The sequence below is a fragment of the Equus przewalskii genome, chromosome 14, assembly GCF_037783145.1.
Source record: "Equus przewalskii isolate Varuska chromosome 14, EquPr2, whole genome shotgun sequence".
Taxonomy (NCBI): Eukaryota; Metazoa; Chordata; class Mammalia; order Perissodactyla; family Equidae; genus Equus; species Equus przewalskii.
The window spans coordinates 69,996,274-70,017,644 of NC_091844.1; the positions used below are offsets into that span (position 1 = coordinate 69,996,274).

The 21,371-nt window shown below is 39.4% G+C and overlaps 1 protein-coding gene across 50 annotated transcripts in view; it reads left to right on the forward strand.

The window, feature by feature from the left end:
• The window catches only part of DTNB (dystrobrevin beta), a 239,286-nt gene that overhangs the window by 79,682 nt on the left and 138,233 nt on the right, over positions 1-21,371 (forward strand). For 49 of the 50 annotated variants that reach the window (XM_070573146.1, XM_070573151.1, XM_070573157.1 and 46 more), the window contains 2 exons: positions 19-124; positions 3,665-3,831. The exons of the other annotated variant lie outside the window; for it this stretch is intronic. In XM_070573146.1, coding sequence (XP_070429247.1) covers positions 19-124; positions 3,665-3,831 — 273 coding nt within the window. The remainder of the gene's footprint in view (positions 1-18; positions 125-3,664; positions 3,832-21,371) is intronic. 50 annotated transcript variants of the gene reach the window in all.

Sequence of the window (21,371 nt, forward strand, 5' to 3'; positions counted from 1 at the left end):
TTTTTCTTCTCTTCACAGAAAAAGATAATGCTAAATATGTTTTTAGACACAATGATGGCCGATCCTCCTCCCCAGTGCCTTGTCTGGCTGCCTCTCATGCACAGGCTTGCCCATGTGGAGAACGGTAAACAGAACTTTTGTCATTCAGTTCCTTATGCTGTAGGAAGTGTATGTACTGATACTATTTGGAATGTCCTTAGCTGTTATCAGCAAAATTTATAATGGACATTTGCTGGCACTCCATCATTTGAATTTGTGGTTTTAACTTTCAAAAGAGTAATATTTATTTCTCCAAAAAAAAAAAGGAAAATGAGCTTATTACTTAGATAGGATACCAAGAGGGGTAATATCAGATCATAAAACTTTGAGGCTCAGACTCTAGGCTTTTTTCTCCTGAGATTTCGGTTGGTTGGTTTCTGCTTGAGCCACCTGACTCAGCCATGACTTCCTTTATTTCCCTTTAATTTATAAAAATCCCAGATGTATAAACTTAGATATCTTCCATATCAACCACTGAAACTGTAATTATTTTGGAAAAGAGCTAAGATAGAGTTTAATACTGGGTTTCATGCATCTTCAGTTATTTCCTGTACTGTTTTACCTTGAATCTACTCTTGGTATCCTTCCCAGTAATTTGACTTAAATCTTTGTTTCGCTTGGAATTGGAGTGGTATTTATCTCTTCGTAACGTCGTGAGTTGTTCTGCTATTGCTATCAGTTTCTCTCCTTGTTTACGTTATTTGAGTTTATTAAAGGAAAGCCTGTGGTTTTTCTGTGTAACCTCTCTCCTCTCAAGGCCTGACTTGTCTCCCCTGATTCCACAACAGAGAACAACTGATGGCTGAGAAGGCGCTAAAAGGCAGAGTCCTTTCTTTCCCTCTGTAAGAATGAAATATGCTAACGTACTCTTTTTATTTTCTCCCCCTCCTATTCATGCCTTTTTTTTTTTTTTTTTAAGCTTCTCGGCATTTTGCCCAATTGTGACTTTAGTTCACAAGTACCTTAGATTCAGAATTATTTTTTTAAAGGTCCTGAATCTCTTGACTAGACTAAAATAGTTAAATTTTAAAAAAATTTTTGATGAAGTCCAATTTATCTATTTTTAAATTTTTTTGCTCATGTTTTTGGTGTTATATCTAAGAATCCATTGCCAAATCCAAGGTCATGAAGATTTATCTCTATATTTTCTTTGAAGGGTTTTATGGTTTTTCTTAGTTCTTCGTCGTATTTTTTTTTTTTTTCTGGTGAGGAAGATTGGCCCCAAGCTAAAATCTGTTGCCAGTCTTCCTCCTTTTGCTTGAGGAAGATTGTGGCTTAGCTAACATCTGTGCCAATCTTCCTCTATTTTATATGTGGGATGCTGCCACAACATGGCTTGATGAGTGGTGTGTATGTCTGCACCTGGGATCTGAACCCATGAACCTGGGCCTCCAAAATGGAGCACGCAAACTTAACCACTATGCCACTGGACCAGCCCCTAAAATAGCTAAATTTTTTAATAGGATTTTTGGATAAATACTTACGCTATTAAATTATTACAATATTATTGGTTCTTTTGAGGGCAATATTTTTATAGCCTTAAATGTTTTAGTAGTTTCATGTCCAATTTGTTTTCATAAAATCATTTTGTATCTGCTATACCAATAGAGAGCATCTTATTTGTCAAGATGTGTTGTTATCCATATGAACATTTGATTGTGACTTTGTATGTAGTATATTATGTATTGATTACATTCTTATGTGGTTAGTGATACCATTTTTCTCAGAGAAAGAGAAATATTGTGAAATCATTGAAATATCCAGAAATAAAGCATGTTACCCATCACACTAGTATTTATATATTTTAATTTTTATGATGGGAAACAAATTCTCAAGTTATGGTATTTCTAGTTCTTTTCATTGTTTGGGCCCTTTACTTCCTGTGAAATTCATCAATTGAATTGTAATGAAGTTACTCTTCATAAGGGCAAAGATTTATTTGCATAAGCAAAAGTTGCACTTTTTATATCGATTTACTAATCCAGGTGACTAGTATATAAGAAGATAACTGCCACACGATGCACTCTTCCAAAAAAGAATGCTTTTACCAAAACCTGATGTTATTTGTAATTGACGCAGCACACTTGTTGATATTTCCCTCGTTCTGGTTCTCTGCTTTTCCACCTGGTCACCCATTCCACTGACTCATGTAAGCACTGGTTCTTGACTGGTTTAGAAGAGAATGGAAGAAAAATCACATAGACGTATATGTTCAACCAAAATTATCACAATATATTTGCTAGTTTAGTATTAACGTACATATATCACTTATTATTAACCCAAAATTATTAAAAGGAATTATAAACGTTGGCTGCACAGATCTTGACTTCATTGGTGTTAGCTCCAGATTGATTTGGGAGTCTGGTCCCTGGCGGAACTCTACTCGATTGTATAGTTTTAATTTGGAGCACAGACTCTTATTAGTACTTTCCTCATTCCTTAGAAATATTTTGTTGACAAAAGGCTTGAATTTCTTAGAGGAAGTATGTCCTTTGGAGTTCTCATTCCTGATTTTACTTTTCTTTTAGTGATTAGTGGTCTTTTATATTGTTTTCCTCACCTAGGGCTCAAATTTTTTTTTGAATTTTGATAATATAGTTAATATCATCCCTAGTTAGTGTATATTTTTGGAAGTAGGACTAAAAATCCTTATAATTGAGATAAGATTGGATTTGTGTACATTAGTGCTAGAAGGAGATGTTCAAAAGGATTTGAATACTATGTCCCCTTTTCCTATTGACTTCCATTTCTTGTGTTCAGAATTGAATTGCCAGAGGAAACAATTACACTACCAACATTTAAAAGTATAAATAACAATCTATACTATACCGTCATGCGTTGCCCACCTCCCACGCGGTGAACTGGACTTTCAGGCTGCGAGAGAACCCCAGTAATCTGAGTCCTGACTGCAGCCTGGCAGTGTTTCACAAGGTTAGACGCTGTATGAGGAGGAGAAGAGAGCGGCCGGCCCCTGGGTTTCCCTTCTTCCAGATTACTGTCCCTTTGTTGTTCTAGAGGACTTTATTTTCTGCTGTTACTTAGAGCTCTTACCTAAAACTGCTGTCTTAGTGTATCTAGCCTTGCTTTTTACCAGTTATCGTTTGTCCCCAGGTATGTGGTAGTATATAATTCTGCAAACATTTGAAGGCCTTACAGTCCAAGGTACTGTGTAAAATGTCAGTTCCTGGCTTCATGGATTTTGTGTTAGTGAAGGAAACAAGAATGTATACAACCAATAATACATAAAAACAATAGATTTGCAAAAGAAATTTTGGGGTAAAGGCTCCTCTCCTTCTTAGTTACGTTTGTCTAAATTTTGAGACAAGTTTCATTTTAAAGAAAAAGGTTAGTTGTTTTCTAAGGTGAATTGGAATTGTAGCATTCTAAGTTGAAACATTTTTTCTTAAGTCTTTTCCTTTTAGTCTAGTAAATGGCTGGTTAGATTAACTAAATAGGAGACAATTTAGATTCGTCAGTTCTAATTTTGTTTTCACCTTAGCGTTTATATTAGATTTGGTTTTCCACTGTGTTGACTTTATTCTCCAAATGAAATGACTTCTTTCTCCCTCTCATCCCCCGTCCTCCCTTGCCCTCCTCCCTCCCCTGCTTGTTCTGCCTGCCCAAGTCTTCCATCCCGTGGAGTGCTCCTATTGCCGGTGTGAGAGTATGATGGGTTTCCGGTACCGATGCCAGCAGTGCCACAACTACCAGCTCTGCCAGAATTGCTTTTGGCGTGGTCATGCCAGTGGCCCTCACAGCAACCAACACCAGATGAAGGAGCATTCCTCTTGGGTAACTGCTTTGTGCTTTGGTCTGTCCCCAACTGTTTGTCTATTTCATCACTAAGCAGCACTTGGGCCAGTTTCCTGATAGATGCCTGTCAAATAAGGATGTGGAGTAATATAATCTTAATACTGACATTTATGACGGAGTTTGCAAATACACTGATTTTAAAAGCAGAATTTTTAAAGTTCTGGGAGACGAAGATATTATTACATTTGAGATGGTCCCTTTATTCCGTACAATGGAATGTTACAATGTTCACTTTCCAAAGAGAAAAGTTCTTATCTTAAAATTGTAAAAAGGGATATTCCCCCAAATGCTTATTCTCTGAGCTTTTTAAGTAAGATTTAGAGTTCTTTTTTCAACCAGATTTTCTTCGTGTTTGTAGGTTTAAATGTTGCACAGAAAGCTGCGTGAAATAAAGGAGTTAAATTTTTGCCTCTCTGGAGTTGGAGGAATTGCCACTTTGGTGTCCTTACCTTCAAAATTAGTCTTTTGAATAACAGTATTTGGGTGGAGGTCAATATCTGATTTTTCTGTGGTGTTTATAAATCATGTAATATGCTTAGCATGATTTTTCTTTCCTTCTCTCAATTTATTTCCAGAGTTTTTAAAATATCATACTTTTATTTCCAAGAAGTTGCCATAGCCTTTGTTTTAAAACCTTTTCCTCTAGTTTTTGTTTGTTTCTTGGTTGGTTTGCTAAAGAGTAGAAATATAGAGAGAGTCAGAAGTGTAAAGTCAGGATGTCGGTTCTCAAGCCTGGTTATTCTACTGTACTTTGAGTATTAGAAAGCTTCAATAACCAGGTTTTAAAATTTTTCCTCCTTTAGCCTTCCCGATCAAGAAAAAAACAAATAGAGGCCGGCCTAGTGGTACAGCGGTTAAGTTCGCATATTCTGCTTCTCGGTGGCCCAGGGTTTGATGGTTTGGATCCCAGGTGCAGACATGGCACCACTTGGCAACAGCCATGCTGTGGTCGGCGTCCTGCATATAAAGTAGAGGAAGATGGGCATGGATGTTAGCTCAGGGCCAGTCTTCCTCAGCAGAAAGAGGAGGATTGGCAGTAGTTAGCTTAGGGCTAATCTTCCTCAAAAAAAAAAAAAGAAAAAAGAAAATGAGTTCATATCAGGGTTTAATTTTAAAAAAAAGGAACAAACTTCAGCCCCAGTGTACACTTTACTTCCTACATCTCTGACAACGTTAGAGATAATTTTTTTTATTAGTTAGATTTTCAGTTACCATTAACCGTAAAATTTTGTTAAACTGAACATCTTGTCTTGGGTCTTGTGTTTAAATTCCAATATTTTTTCGTTGAGGAGTCGTTATTTAAAATTTTTTCAACAAAGGAAAAAAATAAAACCTAGTAGTTTCAAGTTGTTACTTTTCCCTTTCTTAAAATACAGGTATCTCACTGTGTTAATTGATTTGTTAATGTTTTTCCGACTGTTTTTTGTTTTTTGCTTAGAGTCTGATTCTTTACACTGAGATAGCTCTTTCCTCTGTTACCTTTCATAATGATCGGATTCACTGGTGTGTTTCTGCTGAAACTTCTCCCTCTAGATGTTGGGGCTAGGAGAATGAGGAAGTTGTTGTTCACTTTAGTTTGAACTTGCTCATTTGGCTAATTTAGAACTCTTTTAGAAATGGGAATTTTACACTTATTTAAATGTAAGTGACTGAATATTGCTTTATGATTTGCAAAGCAGTTTTTCATGTACTCTATTGAATTTTTTCATTGAGTTATAACAACATAAAAGAAAATACACAGATCACAAGTGAATTCTTGTGTTTCTATTTGATCCTCACAACATTCTTGTGAAGTCTGTCTTATCCCCATTTGTTGTTATTTTTATTTCAGCTTTGTTATTTTTTTCTGTTCTCTGAATTCCTTCACTGTTGTTATAGTGACTTAATTCAAGAAAAATCAAGTATTTTCAGCATGCATAATTTTGTAGCTGGTATCATAAATGTATCAGTTTGAATGTTGATGGGTGTATGCATTGTGTATGGTAGATGCGTACTGGTAAAGTTGTTTAGCAGTATGTGTGTGTCTGTGTAACTTGTTTTCAGAATTGGGACTCTATATGTGCAACGCCTGTGGTCTCTGAGGACGATGTGGGTGAATTTTGAGGCTGGTAACGTGTAAAGAAGTTTCCACTTAACGTAAAGATGTGTAATTAGTTCAACAGTAATTTTTTTGAAGATTTTCCACTGTGTTTGTACTAATATTTTGAGGACTGGTTCTCTGTGTTCCCAGAAGATGAATTTAGTGTGCATTTAACCAGCTTGTGTATGAATTTGCATTGTAGATTTGATATATGTAGTGTTGGTTCTTGGAAGTTTCTTTTGATTTTTCCCAAGGTTTCTGTTTAATGTTTTCTCTAAGTAACTATGCAGTATAATTCTCTATTGTTTTAGTCATCAATCCATTTATTTGCCTTTATTGTAGGGAAAAAAAAGTCGTATACTACCATATCTGTGATTCTTTCTGGCCATTCATTATTCATTCAAAAGGTTTTTTGAGCACCTACTGTGTGCCCGGCATTGTAGCAGGATGTGGGATACATCTATGAACAAGCCAGACAAAGATTCCTGCTTTTGGGGAGCTTAGATTTTAGGGGGTAGAAAAGAGACTGCGGTGGTGACTGATATGGTAAATTTGTTATCCGTGGTAACTCAGAAGGCACACCTCATGCTAGCTGAGCTCTAGGTCAAATGTTGGAAAAGATCAGAGTGTGAGTGTGTGTTGACTGTTATTGGTAAGATATTACAAGAAAGAGATGAGCTTAGGAAAGAACTGGCTAATTTTCAAGAAAAAAATGAAAGGGAATAGAGAAAGTTCTGAGACTTGAGACAGTGAAAGGAAAAACAGGCTGCTTCTAGACCCCAGAGAGCAAGAGGTAAGAGTTGAGAAAGACTTTGAGCAACAAACGCCTAGTAAACTTTCTAGTTGAAAAAAAGTGACTCAGTCCTGTGGCAAAGATCAGATTAAGGGTACAGGTTCTTGTTCTTGCTGCTCGTCAGAATCACCTTGGTCCCACCTACATAGCTTCTGATTTAATGGACCCAGGGTATATGAAACCTGCACACTGACAGTTTTTAAAACTTCCCCCAAGTGATTCTATTGTGCAGCCAGAGTTGGAAACCACTGACCTATTGTTTCATATGGCCTCCAGGTGGCTTCTGTTAGTTGAAAGCAAGAGGCGTGGAGGCAAAGACATAAATCAGGCTTGAGAGTTATGTCTAGGAAAGAACTTGATGTGTGGTTACTGGCACACAGAACTGACTGGAAACAAGCAGAACAAAAGCCTACTAAGTTTTAGGGGGAATTATGTTGGCAAGGGAACCATGAGCCTGGACTGAATAAGCCCTTGACTATTTGAGCTGTAAAACCATTTTTTAAAGACTCAGAACTTGTTCTGGCAGGAGGTGGGTTGTGAAGGTTGTATGTGGCCCCCAAGGGAGGCATGCCAGAGTCTATGTGGCCAAGGAGAGTACTGGATAAGGAAGAACCTCCTGCTCTTGTTTCCCCATTGTATATTGGGACTGGGGAGGGAGGGTGCAGATAATTTACCTTTTTAGTTCACAGGCTACATTGTAAGGAACTACACATGGTTTTCATGAAGATTGTGCCGTACTCAGAGATCCTGGACTTGTAGTTAGATGCGTTGACTGAATGGGACTTCAAGTTTTCTTTTCGGGGGTGGAAGAGGCTTGAGTGTGTTTTATGTGTAGGAAAAGGGAGCAAAAAGACATTTAGCGATTAAAAGTATTCACCAATATCCAAGTTTTCCCTTTTCTTCCTGGACCTATAACTGGACTGTAGAGCCTGTCTTCCTTGCAGCCAGATAGGGCCATATGACTAGTTTTCACTAATGAATTTGTTTGGAATTGATCTGTGTTGCTACTGGGTCAAGGCATTTTAAAGGAGGTGTGCCTTCTCCATCCTGTCTGTCTTTACTCATCCCGCTCCCAGTATACACTGGCTAAAGGGAAATGTCTCCAAAGAAACTAGCAAAGCGAGAAGCTCTTAGATGAACATAGGCTGGGTACCTGAATGGATGGATTAGAGCCTCCCTGTCAGTTTACATTGGACTCCGACGTGAGCAAGAAATCAGAAAGAGGAATTGGGAGTAGAGATGGGGAGAGTCATATAGGCCTTATTGAGAAAGTGATAGTTGAGCAAAGTCTTAGATGTCTGCCAGCAGATGTCTGGAGAAGAGCAGGAGTGTTTCGTGTTAAGGCCCTAAGGCAGGAGCACGCCTGTGAATTCAGGGAACTGCAAAGAAACCAGTGTGGCCAGAGTGGAATGAGCAGGGGGAGAATTGGAGGAGGAGGGGAGATCAAAGAGTTAACAAGGGCCTTCTTGGCCCTTGTAAGGACTTTGGCTTTTACTCTGAGTGAAATGAGGAGTCGTTACAGGGTTTTGAGTACAAGAATAGCATGATTTGATTCATATTTGGAAATGGTCAGTCTGGATGCCACGTGAAGAGTTAACTGGAAGGAAAAGGTAGAAGCAGAGAGATCATTTAGGAGAGATGATTGCAGTAATTAACACAAGATATGGGAGGGTTTTAGCAGTGGAGGTGGTTTGGGTCAAGTTAGGAAATATCTTCTAAATTGGCCTAATGGGTCGGATGTGGCTTGTGAGAGGAAAGGAGTCAAGGGAAACTCTTAAGATTTTGTCCTAAGCAACTAGAAGGATAGGATTGTCATCAGCTGAGATGAGGAAGCCTGTGGATGGAGCATGTTTAGATGTTAGGATCAAGGGTTCAGTTTTGGAGATGTTGAATTTAAGTTGCTTATTAGATGTCCATATGGAGTTGCTGAATGGGCCATTGTGGATGAGTCTAGACTTCAAGACAGAAGTCTGAGATGGAAATATCAATTTGGGAGTCATTGGCATATAGTTGATATTTCAAGCCCTGAGACTGGATGATACCACTAAGCAAGGGAGTGAAAACAGACAAGAGAAGAAGGAAAAAAGAGAAGAGCTGACCCCTAGAATTTTCCAACATTGAGAGATCTGGGAGAAGAGGAAGAACCTGCAACCAGGGAGGTGGGGTAAAAACCCAGAGAGTGTGGTGTTTGGAAGATAAGTGAAGAGAGTGTTTTGAGGAGGAGGAAGTGATCAGCTGTGTCCAGTGATGCTGATGGTGAAGAGAGAAGACTGAAAACTGACCCTTTGTCTAACGATGTGGGGATTCTGTGGTGGCGGTGAAAACCTGACTAAAATGGGTTCAAAAGGGAAAAGGAGAGAGATGGAGACAGCGAGTATAGACAACTCTGTCAATGGATATCTGTTTGTAACAGTTTCTTCTAATAGTAGTTCTTATTGAGAATTTAGGAGACCCAGTCCATCCCACTTCGCTCTTCCCCACTTGCAGTTGCAGCCAGGACTTAGGCAGATGGCAGTCTGTTTGAGAAAGTGGTTTTGATTATGAGGAACCAGTGGACTTGCTAGTGGCCTCTGAATTGAATATGCTCCCACCCAGTGCAGGCCTTTCCAGCAGGGAGTGGAGCCCGGAAGCTTATGGCTCTGGGAGCAGGAGGGAATGTGCTCTGTGGAATTTGCAGATCCCAGGAACAAGGGAGGGGAAGAGGCTGAGCTGGGCATGTTCATTCCTTCTGTAAACCCAGCCAGTCTGATTGGGAGAGGAGTGAGTGAGAGGCAGAGAGCGACCTGGTGGGGTCCTACAGCGAAGGTGACCCAATTAATCCCACGTCCCTCCCTCCTCCCCTTCCTTCCTCCTACTGTTCCTCCTTCCCTCCCTCCCTCTGTCCCTGCCTCCCTCTATTTTCCTTCCTTCCTATTAATTATGGTAAAATACATGTAACTCATAACCCCTTCTTGGTATGCAAGGAGGCTGGGAATAAACAAGCTTGCTCCCGTTCCCGACCCCCAGTGCCTTACGCTCAGATCTCTGCTTACCATGGTCTTGACTTTACTGAGAGAACTTTGGCTAGTTCCCATTTGGTTACTCCATGGCAGGAAGTGTGTGTGTTTGTTTACACAAAATACACTCGTACCGCAGATACAGTGTGTTAGTAGAGTGCCCCAGTGGAGGTAGTTACACAACTGTTGATGCTATGAAAATTTCACCTTTCCTCCCAGCAGATGGCAGACTTCACCTCTGAACAAAGTTTCACTTATCCTGCTCTTCAAAATCTCCTATAAAAGAGGAAGTATTGGATTTGTTTAACAATCTCTCTTAATATCACTGCTGCTTTTTTAATGAATGTCAATGGGCAACTTGTACATGTCTAGTGTAGTTGTTTGGGTATTAGTGATATTAAACCATTCACTTTAAGGAATCAGAGCAAATTATCTTGTTATAGACCTAGAACAATTAAGGTTGTCGACTTACCTTTGTCAGAAGCAATATTTAATTCTCGTGTGACTAGCATCCCTCTCCTCACATCCCTAGAGTTCTGAAAGATAATGGGTTCAGTGAGAGAAAGGCATGCTTCTTGGCCGTGCTTCTGTCCAGTTCTAATAGTCACATGTCCTGAGTAAGGAACTGCTTTGTACACACAGCAAAACTAGGCAGGAGGGTTATTTTCTTAAAGGCATAAGATAATATCCCCACTTATACCAAGTTATAGCAGGAGGTAAGTCAAACACATGAAGAAATTGTAAAGAAAATCTCGTCCTTTAGCCCAGTGTCTCATGCTTCTCAAAGAAACTGCTGAGACCGGGTCCCTCATGTCTCTCACTGTTTTTAACAGTCAGTGTCGTGGTTGCATCTGTGTGGCCTCTCTGTCTTGCGTGGCACCATCATTCCCATCATGGTCTGAACTTCGTTGCCCGTGCCCAGTCTTCTCATTGTCCTCCACATTTCAAGTCCCTTTAGAACTGCTGCTCCTTAATGAGCAAGCTGCCCTCATTTTCAGCTACTTCTTGAAACATTTCTTTTACCCTCTTGTCTTCACTGAAATTTGGTTATCCTCTAGGAGCTCCACTGCTCCTGTAGCTCTTTCAGGAGGTACCTATTTATTCTCCCATATCCCCATGTGTATTTAGGGATTGGGAGGTGAAATTATTGTTAGGGTGACCATATAATTTATCATCTAAATCAGACTCACTTGAGTATGAAAGGAGATACTCTTAAATATGTAAGGACAACATGCATACACTGAGATTATCTTGAGTAAAATGTTTATGGTCACTGTTTTAGTTTTCTTTTACTGCATAATAAATGATCACAGACTTAGGAGTTTAAAACAACAGAAATTTGTCACCTCAGTTTCTGTAGTTCAGAAGTGCAGGCAATGGCATGGCTGGACCCTCTGCTGTAGGTCTTACTGGGCTAAAATCAAGGTGACAGCTGAGGCTGTAGTTATCATCTGGGGATTAGGAGTCCTCTCGCCAGCTCACTGGTTGTTGGCAGAATTCGTTTCATTACAGCTGTGGTATTGAGGTCCCCGTTTTCCTGCTAGCTGCCAGCCAGGGATGATTCTCAGCTCCCAGAGGCCACGTGCAGTTCCTGCCATGTGGCCCCCATAGACAGTTTACAGCATAGACGTTTGCTTTCTTCCAGGCCAGCTGGAGTGCATTCCTCTGACTTCCTCTTCTGCAACCAGCCAGAAAAAAATGCTGCTTTTAAAGAGCTCACCTGATTAGACCAGTCCCATTCAGGATAATCTCCCTTTTGCCATATAACATAACCAAAGGAATGATAGCTTATCATATGCATAGGTTCCATGTAAAATCCAAGGGGAAAGGATTATACAAGGATGAGGTTTATTGAGGGGCAACTTAAAATTATGTATATACTGGTCACCCTGGTTATTTTTCTCCTTGCTTTCCACCCTGACACTTACAGACCCTTAAACCATGAATCTTTTAGATTGAAAAAAAAAAAAAAAGCAAGATACTGCTTTGAGGCTCATGCCATTTTGGTCTCACCTCCCTTCATCTTCAATTATCTCCTGACTTTCTGGTCTACGCCTTTACTCCTGGATGGATTGGCACCAGTTGTGTGGTCACCTCATGGGTGATTTCAGTATTTATATAGTCAAACCTTTTAAGATCCTGCCACACAGTTTCCTGGCTTCCTTGACTCTGGTGGTCTCCTCCTCCTCTGAACCTCAGACTTCTGCTCCCTCGATTATACCCTGGACCTTCTCACCACCTCTGACTGCTCTACTTCACAATCACTGATTTAGACACCCCATTCTCTGTTGATATCCCATTGTCATTCCAGCTGACTTGTTCAACTACTCTCACTAAGATCATCCTTTAACCTCTTTCCAGTGTCTCATCCATTGACCTGTCTGCTCTCCGCATCCATCAGTCCTCTCTTCTTTTTACTTCTCTCTTTACCATTTTAGATACGGCCCTTCATTCCTGTGCCGTAAACTCCATTGTCCTGCAGCCTTTTTATCCATATCTCTGTCAACTAAATTCATGGATGAACTAATCTATCTGCTTTCTCTAAGTACTTCTGGAGAACTCCATGTAATAGGGCAGATTAGTATTACCATAAATTCACCATCACCAACTTCATATTGACTCTGAGCATTGCAGTCCTGTTACATGCTCTGATCACCTTGCTTTTCCTTCTTTGCAATGGTCAAAGTCATGTAGGAATAAATCTTCATTTTTTTTTAAAACAGTCTACCCCCACTCTCCCCTCTCTTTTGGCAGATTACCTCTTTTTTTTTTTTTTACCACATAGAGAAAACAAAAGCCATAAAACAAGAATTCCCTTAACTTCCTGCCACCAGATTCATTCACTTGTTTATGTGTTTATTCAACAAATTCTTATTAGATACTTTCTACATAGCAGGTGCTGTTCTGGGTGCTAGGGTTGCCCAGAACAGGCTAGGACAAAGTCTGTGCCTTCATGGAGCTTACATTCTAAAGGGAACAGATGAATTAAAGCATGTTTAAAACAAAAGTCCCACAATAAATAAACAAGGTATAAAATGATAAATTCTGTATGGAAAAGTAATATGTCATGATATGATAAAAATATGACTACGTAGCTGCTTAAGATATGGGGGTTAACAAACTGCTGAAACTGACTCAAGAGGAAATACAACATCTGAGGAGACCTACAAGTAAAGAGATTAAGTTAGCAATAAAAAATCTTCCCACAAAAGGCCAGACCTACTGAAATTTCTACTGAACGTTTAAAGAATTAATACTAATCTTCACACATTTGCCAAAATAGAAGAGGATGGAACACTTCCCAACTCATTCTGTTAGGCCAGTGTTACCCTGATACCAAAACAAAACAAAACAAGGATATCAAAAGAAAAGAACACTACAGACCAATATCCCTTAGGAATATAGACTCAAAAATTCTCAATAAAATATTAGGAAACCAAATTCAACAACACATGAAAAGGATTATACATCGAGTATATGACCAAGTGTATATTTTCCCAGGAATGCAAGGTTGGTTCAACGTGCAAAAACCAATCAATATAATACATATTATTAGAATAAGGGACAAAAAAAATGACCATCTCAATAAATGTGAAAAAGGAATTGGGCAAAATCCAACATCTTTTCATCGTAAAAGTCATGCAACAAACTAGGAATAGAAGAGAACTTCCTCAATTTGATAAACTTCTTCAACATCTATGAAAAATCTATAGCTATCATTATACTTAATGATGAAAGATTAAAAGCTTTCTCTGTAAGATCAGGAACAAGACAAAGATCTCTTCTTTCACCACTTTTATTTAACATTGTACTAGAGGTCCTAGCCAGGGCAAGGCAAGAAAAAGAAATAAAATGTGTCCATGTGGAAATGAAAAAGTATAACTCTCTATTCGAAGACCACATGCTCTTGAATATAGAAAACCCTAAAGAATACACACACACAAAAACTATTAGAGGTAATAACTTCAGCTAGGTTGCAGGATAGAAGATCAATATACAAAAATTAGTTGTATTTTTATACACTCGCAATGGACAATACGAAAATATAAGTAAGAAAACAATTTCATTTACAGTAGCATCCAAAAGAACAAAACAGGAATAAATTTAACCAAAGAGGTATAACACTTGTACACTGAAAACTACAAAACATCATTGAGAGAAATTAAAGAAGACCTAAGTAAGTAGAAATACACATTTGTGGATTGGAAGACGTAATATCGTTAAGATGGCAATACTCCCCAATTTTATCTACAGATTCATTGCAATTCCTTTGAAAATCTCAGCTGCTTTTTTTGTATAACCCTATAAGCTGATCCTAAAATCTGTATGGAAATACAAGGGACCCAAAATAGCCAAAACAGTCTTGAAAAAGAACATGTTTGGAGGACTCATACTTCCCGATTTCAAAACTTACCTCACAGCAACAGTAATCAAGACAGCGTAGTAGCTACATGAAGATAGACATATGGATTAATGGGGTAGAATTGAGAGACCAAAAATAAACCCTTACATTTATTTTTGATGGATTTTCAATACGGGTGATAAGACCAGTAGGGAAAGAATAGTCTTTTCAAAATATGGGGCTGGAACAACTGAATATGCACATGCGTAAGGGTGAAATCAGACCCTTACCTTATACCATAGAAAAAATTAACTCAAAATGGTCATAGACCTAAATGTAAGAGCTAAAGTTAGGAAACTCAGAACAAAACAGGGATAAATCTTCATGACCTTGGGGTATACAACACCTTCTGAGATAGGTTACCAAAAGCACAAGCAACAGAAGAAAAATAGATAAACTGGACTTCATCAAAATTAAAACTTTGGTGCTTCAAAGGATACCATCAAGAAAGTGAAAAGAAAACTCACTGAAAAGGGGATAATCTTGCAAATCATGTATTTGATAAGGGACTTGTATCCAGAATTATGAAGACCTCTTATAACTCAGTGACAACAAGAAAAACACCAAATAACCCAATTTAAACAGGGGCAAAGGGGAAGTAGAATGGTGGTTACCAGGAGCTGGGGTGAGGAGAAAAAAAGAGTTATTGTTTAATCAGTATAGAGTTTCAGGTTTGCAATGAAGTTGGAGAGATCTCTTTCACAACAGTGTGAATATACTTAACGCTACTGAATTGTACGCTTAAAAATGGTTACGATGGTAAATGTCATTGTTTTTTATCACAATAAGAAAAAAAGAAATTAACTTTGGGAGGAAAATGAGCAGAGGATCTGAATAAACGTTTCGCCAAAGGGGATATACAAATGGCCAATAAGCATGTGAAAAAATGCTCAACGTAGTTAGTCATTAGGGAAATGTCTAATCAGAACCACAGTAGATGGTACTTCACACCCGCTACATTTGCTAAATTAAAAAAGGCTGACAATAGCAGCTGTTGATGAGAGTATGAAGAAATAGGAACCCTAGTACACTCCTGGCAGGAATGGAAAATGGTGCAGCCGCTTTGGAAAAATAGTTTAGCACTTCCTCCAAATGTTAAGCAGAGTTACCATGTGATCCAGCAATATCATTCCTAGGTAAGAATTGAGAATTCTCCTTTGAGAATTGAAAATACATGTCCACACAAAAACTTGTATCTGAGTGTTCATAGCAACATTATTCAAAATAGCTAAAAAATAGAAATAACCCATATGTCTATCAACTGATGAACAGATAAAATGTATCTCAATATAATGGAATATTACTAAGCAATAAAAAGAAGCGAAGTACTCATACATACATGTTAAAACAGGGATGAACTTTGAAAATATGCTAAGTGAAAGAAGCCAGATATGAAATATCAGATATTGTGTAATTACATTTATATGAAGTGTCCAGAAGATGCAGATACACAGAAACAGAAAGTAGATTAGTTGTTGTTAGGGGCTGAGGAGAGGGGGGAATGGGCAGTGACTGCTAGTGAGTATTGGACTTCTTTGTGGGGTAAAGAAAATGTTCTGAAATGAGATATTAGTTATAGTTGTTGTACAACTCTTTGACTATACTGAAAATCACTGAATTGTAACTTTAAAAGGGTGAGAGGCCGGCCCCATGGCCGAGTAGTTAAGTTTGCACTCCACTTCAGTGGCCCAGGGTTTCACCATTTCGGATCCTGGGCACGGACATGGCACCGCTCATCGAGCCATGCTGAGGCAGCATCCCACATGCCACAACTAGAAAGACCCATGACTAAAAATATACAACTATGTACCGGGGGGGCTTTTGGGAGAAAAAGGAAAAATAAAATCTTTAAAAGGGCGAATTTTATGGTATGTGGATTATATCTCAATAAAACTGTTATTTTTAAAAAACTGGTCAGGGAAAGCCTTTTTGGAGAAGTGACATTTAGACTGAGATTGGAATTAATAACCTGAGGTTGATGATTGTGAATTCAAAGTCAGACCAGTCAGCATAGTTGTGTATTTTACTCCCTACCCTGAGTGTGCAGGTAGAGGAGCAGAGTGGATAGATTTGGGATTTTGACAGAAGAGAAGGAAGAGAGTTGGCAAGCGGGGTTGGAGAGTATGCAAAGAAATGAATGGAATGCTGGACCATGGAGTGTAGGTTGGTTAAAGAGAGCAATGAGGCCATGAGGGAGGTAAGGGACTGTGTGAAGGTGGTGGGTTCCATGGAGTGGAGGTCCCATTGGTGTTCAAGTACTGTTGGAGGCAGGGCCCTGGAAGGAGCGAGCGGGAAAGACAAAAGTTGGTATGAGTGTCGGTTGCTTGAAATTGAGATTTTAGATGGCAATAAAATGTTCTAATATGTGACTGTGAAACTGGTGGCCCATGTAGAATGGGGGAAAGGTTGTTGAAGGAGAGTTCAGGGAAGACCAGTGTGTAAGTTTCCTAGGGCTGCCATAAGAAATTACCACAAATGTGGTGGCTTAAAATAAATTTATTCTCTCCCAGTTCTGGACACCGCAAGTTTGAAATCAGGATGTCAGCAGGGCCATACCCTCTCTGCAGGCTCTAGAAAAGAATCCACTTGTATTAGGGTTCTCCAGAGAGAAAGAACCAGTAGGATGGAGATTGATTGATTGATTGATTGATAAACATGTTTAGTATTTATATTTATAAGCATATATGTAAATATATATGTTTGTGTGTAAAGAGATTCATTATAAGGAATTGGCTGTCGCTATTATGGAGGCTGACAAGTCTCAAGATCTGTAGGATGAGTCAGCAAGCTGCAGACCCAGGAGAGCTGATAGTCTAGTCTCAGTTTGAATCTGAAGACCTGAGAACCAGGAGAACTGACAATGTAGTTCTGGTCTGAGCCTGAAGGCTGGCAGGCTTGAGACCCAGGAAGAGCAAATGTTTTAGTTTAAGTCCAAAGGCAGGAAAAAGCCAAGGTGCTAGTTCAAAGGCAGTCAGGCAGGAGGAATTCGCTCTTACTCAGTGGAGGGTTAGCCTTTTTGTTCTATTCAGGTCTTCAACTGATTGGATGAGGCCCACCTACTGTATGGAGGGAAATCTGCTTTGCTTGGTCTAATGATTTCTCTGTTAATCTCATCCAAAAACACCCTCACAGGAGCACTCAAAATAGCAATGGTCCTATTTGTACTTGTTCTTTGCTCTTCCCCAGTAACTGTTTGAATGTCTTCCAACCTGGGGGTCTCATCTTCCAGCGCTATCTCATATTTCATTTTGGACTGTCTTGTCATAGGGTTTTCAAAGTAAAAAAAAAAAAAAAACAAAAAACTTTAAAAGAAAGAGAAAAAGACGGAAAAAAAGGGAAATACAGCAGTGGTTTACTCTTGCCTTCTCCTGCATGATATGTGGGTCCAAACCATGTGTGCTCGGGTCTGTGGTGTCACAATCACCAAACGCCTATGAAATGTCGGCGCCCACTACAACTAGTGTATGGGAAAGGTCAACTATGTGGATGTTGAAATCAACAAGAGTTATGACAGTGGTAACGTTGGACTCCACTATAGAGTGATATTTAGAGTTTTGGTCTGATGACATTCAAAACTGGGGTTTTAAGGAAAAGGGAAAATGATCTGAGTGGCAGTGAGGTTCTAGGAAGATGTTTGCCCCCCGGAGATCCAGCAGGTTGAGGGGCGTGAGAGAGAAAGCAGCTGCCACTTGATGGCTGCAGGGGAAGCCAAGCCTTCAGGGAAAGCCAGGTCTCTTCAGGAGCAAGAGATGAAAGTAACACTTTCACCTCTTTCAGAGAAGAGGATCCTCAGCCAGAGAAGAGCTATTGCTGAGGGCAGACTATGAAGACAAGTAGAAGGATTTGAGAGTTGAGGATTAATGGGAGATGGGGTCATGTGAGGGGATATTTGGAGTCTTAGGAGAATGAGAATCCCAGTGGGAGTCTTGGCTTTCTTATGAAACAAGCATAACCTATGATACAGGTTGTGCTGGAATTAGCCCAGGTAGCTTCCAGGGCAGATCATGGAGCTGCTGCTGTGAGTGTTAGTTGGGAGAGAGTCTTGCCAGGAGCATGTGGAGCTCTGGGTTCCTGTCTTTACTCCTGTTAATGGTGGGGTGAAGGGCTGGGGAGAAGTGGCCTCAAGTTCTCCTGACTGGCAGCTGAACTGACTACCTTGTTGGCCAAGCCCCTGCCTGTGCAAGGTTGGACTTTCTGGGGCCATCTGAGAGCCAGAAGGAATAGGCTAGAGGTATCCTGACAGCATTTATCAGCATTTTCAGTGGTTGATTGGGATGTTTTAAATATTGCTCTTTTTAACATCTGAACATTGCCCCATTCTACTGCGGTATTTGGATGCACTATTTCTTCTTAAATCCGTTTACAGCTGCAAAAGTGCTGAGTTTGAAAGCAGAACATTTGAAATGGACCCAGCTGTTTAAAAAGATGGGTGCTTATCAAAGAAAGTATTGATGGATATTTTATGAAACAATGAGGCATTTTTTTCAGCTAGCCTGATTATTCTTAGAGCAAAGAGATGACAGGAAGGGTTTCGTTGCAGAGAAATGTATGACTTAACCCCAAACGAGCAGTTCTTCAAATGAGGAATTTCTCTCGCAGTTATCACTTACCCACAGCATTTCTCCAGCTTTGATCTTTTTCGATTCTTTGAATATCTTTGATTCAGGTGGCCACCAGAGCTGAACTGGAGAATGTATATCCTACATCCGTGTGTGGAGAGGATTAGAGGGGTCTGTGTGACCCAACAGTGTGAATTGCTTCTCTCTTTCTGCATTAACTTGAATACATCAGTGACTGTTGCCTAGATATGTGGTACTTTCTGAGATCTATAGATACAGATTTAGGGTAGAACTGTTTCTCTAAATAAAGTTAATACATGTCTATGGTATATTCATTCCACTTTATCTCCATTTAGTCACTACAGAGTATCCACTTATGAAACTTTCATGTGTTATTTATTCATTAAACCTTTTGATTACCCACGACAAATCAGATATGTGTTCCTTGGCAGTCTCTTCTGAGCCCTCTTTTCTTCTCTTACAGTGCCCTTCCTCTGAATGTTTTCACATAGTTCCAGGTTTTAGGTGACCCTCCAGAAACTGCCAGATTTCTGCAGTTCTTAATTCAAGCCCAGGCGTCTTGTCCACCTTAGGACTCCTGTTGACACTTCAGGGGTCTTATGGACACTTCCATCTTGAAGTCTCCCTGGCTTTTCTGTCAATACATGGGTCTAATAATTTTTCAGCCAGTTCTCTTGGACTTTAGATCCCTGTATGCCTGTAGGAAACAGTAACTTCTCATTTTCCAATAGTTACAATCTTTTTTTTTTTAACCTCTTTGTGTTGTCAAGAACTTCTAGAACAGTGCTTCTCAAAATTGCCTGAAAAGAATCTGCTGGACAGCATGTTAAATATACGAAGTACCGGTCTACTACCCCTGTGAATTTTAACTTAATAGGTCTGGGTTGAAGCAGAGGAATCTGTTTTTTTTTTGTTTTATTTTTTAAACCAGTACCCCAGGGATTTTTAAATCTTCAGACAAGTTTGGGAAACACTGTTTCAGAGCAGTGCTAAGTAACAGCGATGGTAATCTTTGGTCCTGACTGTGGCGTATCTATATCATGTATAGTGTGAATTGACTGTTGGCTCTGTTCTGCCTTGACCTGTGGCAGTATTTGTGACTTGCTTTGGAGATATTGTGTACCCAGGTGTAGTCATATGGTGCGCAATCTAAGCCAGGCAAAGAGCTCTCTGCCCTGGTATTTGTTCAATAAACATTTGTAGTGCCTGCTATGTTCCAGGCCCCGTAGAGTGCTGCTGTATAAGGAGGCACATGGCGGGTCTTCTTGGTTTTCTGACCCTCATGCTCACTCTAACCTTCACTCCCTTTCCTGGGACTCTCTGGCTGCCTGTGAATCTACCCCCATAGCACTCGTGTGCTCTGCTCATATTTGTTTTAGCTGAAGACCCTTTGTTTGCTAAAAGGGTAAGTTTGGTCACACTTAGCCTTCCTCATTCTTTCCTGCCGTACATACGATCTGTTACTCTGTTCGAGTCGGAGAACTGTCTGCTCAATGTATGCTAGAAACAACTTCAAATCAGAGATGATTTATAACCCACTGAAGTCTTATCTTGTGGGGTAATGTTTTCAGAGCTTTTCCAGTTATGCCTCTGGTCTGGGACTTTTATTTGTGTCTTTCACTCACAGGCAGCACTATGACAGTACTGAACTATTTGCAGTTGCTTACTCCACCATATTTTCTTGCTTTTATGTCTTTGAATCTGTTGTTCTAGCTGCCTTTATCTCCTCTCCTTCCCATCCTCCTAACTTTCCTTTGCCGACTCCAGTCTAGCCTCTAAGATTCAGCTCAGCTGTTGCCTCTTTTCCTGATCCCCCAAGCTGATTTTCATGTCTCTTCATGCTCTCCTATGGCACACTGACCACCTCTTTCAAAGCACTAATCACACTATTGCAATGATTTGTCCATTTGTCTGTCTGTTCCGTTAGATCATAAGTCCTTAGTATGTCATTAGCCTTTATACCCCAGTGTTTATTAAAGAACTTTATACAAGTTGGCATTTCCCTCTTGTTCCAGTTTTTAAACTATTTTTGATTATGGAAATGTTCATGTTATGCCCACTCAACTTACAAAAAATGTAAGAGATTGATAATATTCAGTTTGTTTGGCAAGAGTGTGGAAGAGGACTCTAGAAGATTCTTGGTAGTAGTGTGAATTGATACATTTGAAAAATAAAATTTTAAATGTGTATAACCTTTGACTCAACAATTCTCCATATAGGAATTCTCCCATAAAAACATTGTACCAAGTATATTGGAATTTTTGTATAAGGATATCATATCAGCATTATTTGTGATAGCCCCCCCCCCAAGAAAAACAGATGGCCAAAATCTCCAACAGTGGCAAAATGGTTAAATTTATTATGGTTTATACATGACTGTAACTGTGGAATTCTGTGTAGCAGTCAAAATAAGTTAAATAGATCTGTATGTACAGATAGGGAAAGAGGTCCAGAACATACACCCATTTTCCTCTCTCTTCAAAGATAACCTCTATTTTGAATTTGATGTTAATATTTCTGTTCATATTTTTGTATTTTTTATTAGACATAGCTATGTGACATTAAAATATATAGCATTGTTGCTCATATTTTCAAACTTTATAAAAATAGCATCTTAGTGCATATATCCTTCTGCAGCTTCCTTTTGTCACCTACATTGTTTTTGAAA